Source organism: Lethenteron reissneri, chromosome 2 (assembly GCF_015708825.2).
Source record: "Lethenteron reissneri isolate LAM-NWPU_2019-01 chromosome 2, ASM1570882v1, whole genome shotgun sequence".
Lineage (NCBI taxonomy): Eukaryota > Metazoa > Chordata > Hyperoartia > Petromyzontiformes > Petromyzontidae > Lethenteron > Lethenteron reissneri.
Genome location: NC_083780.1, coordinates 2,630,549 through 2,640,839, shown reverse-complemented (window position 1 = coordinate 2,640,839; position 10,291 = coordinate 2,630,549). Strand labels below are relative to the sequence as shown.

General features: G+C 47.5%; 1 protein-coding gene across 1 annotated transcript; it reads left to right on the top strand.

Moving 5' to 3' along the window:
* LOC133344137 (dopamine receptor 2-like) lies at nt 1-1,093 on the top strand. The gene has a single exon (XM_061554139.1). The coding sequence runs from the start codon at nt 1-3 to the stop codon at nt 1,051-1,053; it is 1,053 nt and encodes a 350-aa protein (XP_061410123.1). The 3' UTR covers nt 1,054-1,093.
* The last annotated feature ends 9,198 nt before the right edge of the window (nt 1,094-10,291 follow it).

Genomic DNA, 10,291 nt, shown 5'->3' with positions numbered 1-10,291 from the left:
ATGGAAGCAAACTCTACTCTGGGCGAATGCGCCGCACCCTTCCTCCAGTTCAACTGTACAGGCCCAGGTCTCGAGCCAACGGACCAGGCCTTGGTGCTGTCCATTTTGATCCTCTTCATTGCGGCCACCATCATTGGTAACCTCCTCATCGCTTGCGCCGTGCTCCGCTTCAGGCAGCTGCAGACGCGCACCAACGCGGTGACGACATCGCTGGCAGTGGCCGACCTCCTCGTGGGCGCCGTGATCATTCCCTGCAGCATGACGCACGAGGTCTACAGGTGCTGGTTCTTCGGACAGATCTTCTGCAGGATCCACTACTTCATGGACTACTGGTTTACCAACGCCTCCATCCTCCACCTGGGCTGTATCGCCTTCGACCGCTACGTGGCCATCTGCGACCCTCTGCGCTACCAACAGCGGGTGACCAACCGCACGGTGGCGCTCATGCTCCTGATGTGCTGGCTGTGCTCGGCGCTCTTCTCGGCGCCCATCCTCGTCAGCTTGAGTGACGTTTTATCGAACGGAGTCATGGATAGGACGTCTTGCCCGGACGAGTGCGTGTTCATCGTCAACTTGGGCCTCACATTTGTCATCGGCATTTGCCCCTATTTCTTGTCCTTCATCATCCTGTCCCTGGCGTACGCCAAGATCTTCAGGGTGGCTCGCGCTCAGGCCAGTCAGATTCACGCTGCGGGTAAGCATGGCGCTGACTCCTCTTCCTCCGCCTCCATTGTGGGAGACGCCAACAGCAAACGCACGTGGCTGGCCATGAAGCGCGAGCACAACGCGACCAAGACCTTGGGCATGATCATCGGCTTCTTCCTGCTGTCCTGGCTGCCCTTCTACATCATCAGCGTGGTGGACGTCATCATAGACTACCAGACGAACGCTGTGCTCCGGCGGACAGTAACGTGGGTTGGCTACTTCAGCTCGGCGGTCAACCCCGTTCTGTATGCCTCGTTCAACCGCCCGTTCCGCACCGCCTTCCGCGACCTTGTCAGTTGCAGGGCCTTCGCAGTGGGGGCACGGAATAAGGACCTATTTGGATCGTAGCACAAATCAAGGGTTCCCAAACTTTCCCAAGGCGCGAACCAGCTCAGTAGCCAGATATTTTTTAGGGATTCATGCCCAGTGAGACAATGAAAAACAGTGGTCGCTGGTGACCTCGACGTCAGAGGATTGCACAAGTAAAAATCCTTACCAAGAAACAGGGTAACATTACACATTGTGGAAGTCATGTTATCAGAGGAGCATACCTTTGAATGAATGAATGCAGTGCGCAGTGCGAAGATGCAGTTGGGCAAACAGACACAGATACATGGAGACACACACAGATACAAACAAAACAACAGGAATACACTCGCAAACACTCAGATAATTAAATACATTCGTAGACACATGCACTCACAGACAGACATCTAGACACACACGAAGACTCACACAGTTTGGCAAATTGTCGTCACGGATTTTGACAGTACCACTTGATTTCCCTGCTCTCCAAAGAGACGAGTATGAACCACGGATCGTGAATTCTCTCAGGTACAACGCATTCCATTCCTCCCAACCGAACTTGGAAGTGAGTGTGGTACCGTGGAGTGAAACAGGTTGAGAAGCAATGCAGGAACCATCACCACCACCAGAACTACCACGATGCAAGGGCGAGGTGCTGCTCAGTAGGAGCACGTGGGTGCTCTCTGGTCCAGATCTTTCCACACACAGTTGGGGGAGTGAAATGTTTTTATTTATTTCGAATTAATATAGTAGTGATTGTATCTATCGTGCGTTTTATTGTCATATATATCAAGGGCCATTATTTTATTAGTTTATAAAAGAAACAATGTTTACATTTCAATGTGCTTTACAGTGCGACCCACCGCAATACCTCTTGGGACCCCACCAATAGGTCGTGACCCCACCCCACCAGTGGGTCGTGACCCCACTAGTGGGTCATGACCCCACCAGTGGGTCGTGACCCCACTAGTGGGTCATGACCCTACCAGTGGGTCGTGACCCCACTAGTGCGTCATGACCCCACCCCACCAGTGGGTCGTGACTCCATTAGTCGGGTCATGACCCTACCAGTGGGTCGTGACCCCACTAGTGCGTCATGACCCCACCAGCAGGTCATTTTCCATAATTTTGGAACCGCTTCATATAAATGAATACGTAGGATTATTCCACCATGATGTTCAATCTCCCAGCGCGAGAGCTGACACTACGGACACATTTCTTCAACCCACCCACCCCGTACGGTCGACCGGTGCACCATGCAGGACGTGAATGGTGGGTTAAAGTGTGGGTAGCTCTCACCTCTTCCAAGCGTGTAAGATTACAGTCCTGCTACATAATCTCCAGGGGGGCTCTCGAGGGCTCCCTCTAGTGGAGGCCCTTCAGCCAGTAGTGTTGTAGGCAAGGAATTATAGGGTTATACATTCAGCTTATATAAATACATATACTTCCTTTCATTTATTTTACAAAAACATAAACGTGTTTAAGTTCACCAGGTGGCTAAGAGACCAGGGCACGGAGCAAGTAATGAATTAGAATGATGATTATTGTCATGGCGATGTTGATCACGACAGTGGCGCTCACTGTAATTATGCTGCTTTGCTACGATATCACATTTCACGATACAATACATTAAAGGGGGGGGAAATATCATAGGTTGGAATAGCTGGAGGGACTCTAGCCTGCATAGTCAAATCATGTGGATGGGAGGGGGCTGCCTTTTGAAAAAGTACTGATCGATTGTAATATCCCCTACTCTTATTTGTTTTAGATACCTACAGATTAGGGAATGCCATTACATGATAAAAACCTAGACACACCAATTCGCCCAATCATAAGCTGGCTGGAGACGCCCATAGTCAGCTATAGATTATCCGAGGCGTACTGGCTCAGGGAAGAGGATTCTGCCATTGTCATCAGGCTGTCGCCTGATGAAGCTAGTTGTAATTACTGGCAAAACATCGTACTCAGATTGTGAATGTTGTGGATTTGCTCTCCAACACATCGGTATGCTGTACTAGGAACGAATTGGCATGTTCTGTTTCCGTAGCAAACCTTACTAATCGGTTGTTGGGTGGTTGTGGGTTTAACGACACATTTATATTTACGCAATTTAACCAAAAAAATATATTATGTATGCTATTGGTCGCGAAAGCCTAAGAATTAAACTGGCAGAATCCTGATAATTGTTTTTTTACCCTTCTATCTGGCAACAAAACTGACACCTTTTTTTACGAGGAATCATGTTTGCATAGACCACAATACCTGCAGTCATAATGCAAACAAAAAACATAACTCTGATAATGTGCACTGTCCTTGAAGTTGATTGGTCCACACCCGAGACAGCTTTCCTTAGAGCCTAGTCTCACATGGGTTGGACCAGATGACGCCAAAAGGCGCAAAACTCAAAGACAATGCACCATCAGAGTATGAGAGCTTTATGACTGCAGGTATTGTGGTCTATGCAAACATGATTCCTTGTAAAAAAAAAGGTGTCAGTTTTGTTGCCAGATAGAAGGGTAAAAAAACAATTATCAGGATTCTGCCAGTTTAATTCTTAGGCTTTCGCGACCAATAGCATACATAATATATTTTTTTGGTTAAATTGCGTAAATATAAATGTGTCGTTAAACCCACAACCACCCAACAACCGATTAGTAAGGTTTGCTACGGAAACAGAACATGCCAATTCGTTCCTAGTACAGCATACCGATGTGTTGGAGAGCAAATCCACAACATTCACAATCTGAGTACGATGTTTTGCCAGTAATTACAACTAGCTTCATCAGGCGACAGCCAGATTTGTGGAGACATCCTCCTGTTTCGTTCCTTAAATAGGATTCTGTCATTAAACCGGCAACTAAGAAAATGTGGCAGAGGTTTGAGTCCCGTGAGATTTCACCACAGACCTGAAGGTGGATATGACGTTCTCCGACAGTGGGCCCACGAACCCCCCATGCTCCCCCCACCCCAGCTTATCCAGTTTAAAATGTATGCATGGAGCACACCTGACCAAAGAAAAAAGAGGGAAATACATGGAAATTCCGCATAATTGCCCATAGATGTCCCCTGGGTACAGTGCAATTATATTCCAACGCCTTCTGGCCACATGGACAGGTTAGGAGATAGGGATCGATAGAGAGGGATCAAACCCCTCAGAGATTGGTGACGAGTTCCGGAGGCGTGCATGGTAAATATGAATACACACCGGCCCCTCCCCCCTCCCTCCATTTAAGCGACACACTTTACCCATGAGGCCCCCAGTTTATGAGGGCCGCGGGCCCACTCCACCGTCGTGTCCCCTCCCTCCTAATAAATGGCCCAATTGCGTCCTGAATGTACCATTTGAATGATGTAGTCGGACCGAACGAGTCTCGCGGTGCACCGTAACGGGATCGTGCATTATTGAATTGAAAAAAAAATAGTAATAGTCGCGTAAAATTTCACAATTTCTGGGCATGTGTGGTGCAACAACAACGGAGAAACTCCGCCAGTGCTGATATCTCCTCGCACCTCTCCACACGAACGCACGCACACCCCCACTAAACACACCCACGCACCCACGTAGGGTCTCGTGGGGGGGACACCTGGTACCCAGAGGCGTAGCTAGAATATTTTGCGCCAGGGGACGAACTATAAAATTGGCGCCCCCCCCCCCCCCTATTTAATCACATTTTCCTATTACATCGAATAAGGAATAACAATTACAATTTTATTGAAACATTGTATTTAAAGAAGCAAATTTATAGAAATTATATTACATGGCTCACTCAGTCACTGTGATAGACTGGTTGACAGTCTACAAAAGATTATTTTTTCTTGATTTCACTGTCGCAAATTGGTCAATCACGTAATCAAAATCTGTTCTTACAATGTTTCTCTTTCAACGCTAAGACGAGCAAAATCGCTGAGACGATCTTGTCCCAAGCACGCAAATACGACAAAATAAGTTTCAATTTGCTGAACGACCGCTCACAGCTTGCAATTGAAACTGCTATTGTAATAAAATTTGCAGTGAAATTCGCAAACTCGGAAATATGTCGTCTCCATAAAACACAATAAAACCAAGAAGATCCAAAGGAGTTTCTGGTAGAACCTCATTCCGGTTACTGAGCAGCATTTTGCAATCTCCAATTTCTGTGAAAAGTTCGTGGCCATTGATGTCGGTGTCATAGAAATTTCCAAAATCTGTGCAATTTCAACGAATTGCATCGACATCTGTGTCGGATAGAAGAGTTTTGGCGTCCAGCAGAAATCCAAATTTTGTGTTCAGGTCTTTTAGTCGTAAAAACCGTGTTGACATCTCCTGTTGAAGTCGATAAAATACGCTCTTCATAACGCGCACAATTTCTTCTTCTGCTGAAAGTCCTGCATCTCTTACCAGTTCTCCTGGCATCTACCGACGTCGCCTAATTCTTCTGTCCACATCGATCCCCCAGGCTGTGCATCTTGTTTTGGCGTTTTCTACAGCAACTTGGCTCAAATCATCACGAAGCTTGACAAATTCATGCTCCAAAGATTCAAGATCAGTTGCTGATTCCTTGAAATTCATAGTAGGATCCTGTAAGCGCTTCTAAACATGATCAATTTTTCCAATTATAACATTCCAGAAATGTGATAAAACAATGAAGTAAAATTGAATGCGCATGCCTGTAACTGTTCTGCACCACTTCTGGTTTCAGGCGTCGTAGTTACGTCCTCCGATAATTTGTCTAGCAGCCCTACTAGTTCATCCAGTCCTTCATAGATAGCTTTAACAGCTTCTGATCGTGCACTCCAGCGTGTTTCAGACTCCCGCTTTACTGTGATGGGCACAGCTTTTTTTAACTCTTCCCAACGAATTGTTGAAAGAGAGAAAAACAAATATATACTTTCAACTGTTCCAAAAAATGTGACGACAAGTGGATCCTGTTTAGCTGAGTGTACTCCTGCTAAGTTTAAGCTGTGGTTGTCACAGTTGACAAACAATGGTCTGTGATTTTTTATTATCACATTCGTTGTTGACTAAGGCTGAAAGACTGCGCCTGTCTGTTGTTTGGGACGTTCTTCCATGTAAGTTCTTAATAGGCGCGCGTACCAAAATGTAATTACATGACATGTAGGCTGTGTGTGGCGGGATATATACACTTTTAGGTTGAGGTGTGGATTTGTGCAGTAGTTTCAGGCTGCCGCGCCCGCCGCAATAAGTTATAATGTCACGTTATAAGCCTCATTTTGGCGCCCCTTTACCTTGGCGCCCGGGGACATATGTACCCCCCTGCCCCCCCCCCTCTAGCTAAGCCTCTGCTGGTACCATGGGTTTTTACCCGAGGGGCCCCTAGTGGGGATGTCCCACGGTTTCCCAGTGCCAGGAGATTGGCCGACCCCCCCCCCCCCCCCCAGGCCGAATTGCATTGCGGCCCCCCCCACGACGAAACTCAATGAGAACACTCACAGCACAGAGAGATAGGGCTTCGGGGACAAAGACCCAGTGAGCAGCACATATGAGGAGGTGGGAGGTAAATTACTGAAGCGACTGAAGCTGGGCATCCGCGGGACGGCCAGCCCGACCAAACCGGTTGTGGCGGGGGTGGGGAGGACGGGTGCGTAAACAATGGGTGAAGGCGCTCCGGAGGCACCGCTTCAGGCAAGGACGGGGCATCAGTTTAAAATCGAAAGGTAGGCACCCTGATTAGCCGTGCAGGGTAACACCACGTGACCCTGGATTTTTGGATTCCGAGGGAACAAAGGGAGGGAAGAGAACAACGTTGAGCAGTGCTCCTCTAGCCGTTGAGCTACCCGGTCAGACTCCCAGCCGCTCGCAGCGTCCGAGGGACGCTGGTGAGTGCAGCTACGACTCGACCCCAGGCAGAGACCTCTCGTACCCTCATCCCTCCGACTCCCACTGCATCCGTGCGACACCATGAGTACGTCTGCGAGGTGGGAAGTAGGGGGAGAGTACACTTAGGGATTGAATAGGGATAGGCTCGGCACTGCTCGTTGGGTATTTACTCCGAGCCGCCCAGGGCTTGCTATTGACGTGCCATTAATAAATTTGAGCACAGAGGATCCGTGTGGTGTGATTTTTGTGTGTGTGGGGAGAGCGTAGGTGTGGTGCGAGTACGTGCGGGCGTGTGAAGCGTACGTATATTATCATCAATACGGCCGTCGTTTTGCCCGAATGCCTGTGCCCGTGTGTGTTTGCACAGCGGATTAAAGCCGATCCCACAGGAGGGGGGAGGGGCGCGTGCATATTCATACGGCTATTTTTAGCGCAAGCCGTGGTGAGCGAAGGTGCGCCTCCTCGGGCACGCGCGTGCACGCAGCCACCTCCGCATTAGTAGTGGTGTACGTGGGGAGTGTGTGGGATAACTCCAGGCGGTGGTGAGCCAGCCACTAGCCATGTCCCTCAGAGAGGACGCTGGTGCGGGGAGGCGGAAGCCCGGCGAGAAGGAGCCGAGGAGGGGGGAGAGGAGGAGGGGGGCGTTAGCCCCCACACATGACCAGAAGTCGTGGAGGTTTGTCTGAATCGTGCCTGAAGGGCGTCTACGGCAGTCCAGTAAAATGTCCCTGAAAAATGTATCTCTCATCTGATTGGCTAAATAGGTACCATGGATGAATTTAAATTGGATGAGTTTCAGAGGCAGTGATCTTGGGACAGACTGGGGTGCCCGCCAGATTTGGGTCCAGTTCATGTTGGGGGATGTCTCGGCTCAGGAGGCTGTTCCACAGCTTCATCGTGGTGGCTCTGGAACGAACTTTCTCGCCGTCTACCAAGTGGTGTGCCTCTGCTAATCAATGAGCCCAACTTGTCCCCCTTCCCTGAACCCAGGAGCAATGCGTTAGAGCTTTTGTTCAGCGTATGTGCCCCCTCCTATCGTTATGATTTGTGCTATGTACCAGGCTCGTGTTGAATTACAATTAAATATATATTTCGTAATTTAATGTTGTCAGGATGTTAAATTTAAAAAAATAGTATTGACCATAATCACGATGTAAGGATAATTCGCATAACGGCCAATTAAATGTTTGTGGACCTTGTATGGTACTGTATATATCGTAGTATCGTCATACCACGCAAACAACTTGAGTTGTAAGGGTGATTATGATGCTTATTATACTAGTTGTATTCAAAATGTAAAGATGACGATGATGATGGGGATGAGTGGTAGTCATTGATGATGATGGTGGGAAAGCGCTCACCAATGCACATCGTCAACAACAGTGACCTTGTCAGCAGCCCAAAGGTGCGCGTGTGCCCACCACTAACTTACAATTTGACATCTCTCGTGAAAAAAATGTAGAAGCTAATTAGTCATTGTCAAGTGTCCTACGGAATCCCTCGTCTGTTCAAACCCATCTCTAAAATAAACACTCATTAATAGTAAACATCCCTAGAGATCAGGAATTAGCTGAGTCCGCAGGGACCTCCCAGTCTCTTGGAGCCCTCAATGTAAATTGTGCGCACATATAAAGGCTGCTCACACACAGGGAGCAGACGCCTGCTCGGTAGCTGTAGCCTTCTCGATGCATGACGACCTATCGCTACTTGCCTCTGTACACGCACAGGTATGTATATATGTATGTGTGTACGTATGTCCAATACTATTAAAATAACAATTGACGTGGGTGATTAGCAGTAGAGTGTGTGCGTTCGACAATATATGAAGTGCGTGAGGCCATGGTGAGCTTGCCGGTGGTGGCTTTACAGGCAAGACGATGTAAGTTTCAAGTCCGCTGTGCTTTAAAGCAACAGCTGCTGCCAAAAGCCTACCGTGTGACGTGAGAGGGGAACCGGTTGATTAAGCATTTGACGGGCGCTAACGTGTCCACGACGTTTCCAAGGTTGAGGTCCTGTTGATTGTGGCGTCAGATGGTGATGATGACGCAAAAGAGGAGGTGAAATTGGGTAGCTTCTTCAGTGAGGTGCAATTTAAAGCAGCTACAATTAGCGAGAGTGATGGGTGGTTTTATAGCGTAGCTAATTGACAGTTATGAGGTGATGATCCGAATAAGATACTGGGAATGTTCTGAGTTATTTGAGTTGACATTAATATTTGGGCTAAACTTTTAGGTCCAATATGCTCCCAACACCCGTACTTCACGCACGAGTTGGTCCATAGATGACCGCTGGTAGGTTGTAGGAGGAGAGGATGTCGCCAAGGCGGTGATTAAATTCTGCTTCTGATGAGCTGGGGGCAATTGAAACGAAGAGCGATGATAAATCCCCAATTGCTGTAGAGAAGGAGATATATAAAGTCGGAATGCTCCGTCGTAAAATGTTTATGTCACTATCTGTAGGGCCGTACAGAATAAGAAATGAGATAGTTTGGAAACAAAGAGTTGACTCGCAGACTGGAACTCGATATAATAGTTATATCAATATAGCGCCCTTCATCGAGGATCTAAACGCGCTATACAAGACAGAAAAAAAATACTCAGCATAAAAATAACTCGTTAAAACGACAAAATCATAAAAATGAATGCTAAAAGCCGTTCACCGAATTAACTGAAAACTGAATAAACAAAGTGTCCATACATTTTAAGACGTGATTTAAAATTTCCACAGACTCGAAGATCATGAGATCTCGAGGAAGAGAGTTTCATAGTCTGGGGGCTATACAGGAAAAACACGTGGCACATCAACCGAAACCTTTCTATAACCTGGGAGTGCAGGGACAATATTAATTTCCAGATCTTAGAGGCCTTGATGCGGCATATGGTTGAAGCATAAATGTATCTAAGGTAGTCCGGGAAAATGTGGTTCAGAGCTTTGTAGGTTCGCAATACAATTTTAAACTGACTCCGATGTGAAACTGGAAGCCCGTGCAAGGAAGCCAACACAAGGGTTATGTGCTCCGAATGTGTTCTGGTGTACACCCTGGCCGCCACGTCCAGAACATGCCATGCATTGTCAAGTACCTTCGTAGCCACACCAGGGAGCAATACATCGCAAGTCAAGGGGAGATTAAATGAAGGCAAGGAGCAGTTTTTCTGCATCTGAAACAAAGAGAAGGATTGAACTTTCCGAAGATGTAAAAACTAAATCTTCGTGATATTTTAACATTAGCCTCAAAAGCCATTGCGGGATCATAGATGACCCCTATATTATTGACATCCCGTGCAGAAGCGATTACCTGGCCATCAATCGTAACATCGAAGGGTGCAGATGTTTAAGTTGGTGGGAGAATCCAATTGGCATTTCCCCCGTTTCTACACTTCAATTGGAGGAATGAATCCAACTGTTGGTGGAAGCGTAGGAGGCAGATGAAGTGAGATCGGACTCATTGTGTACGAAAATGTG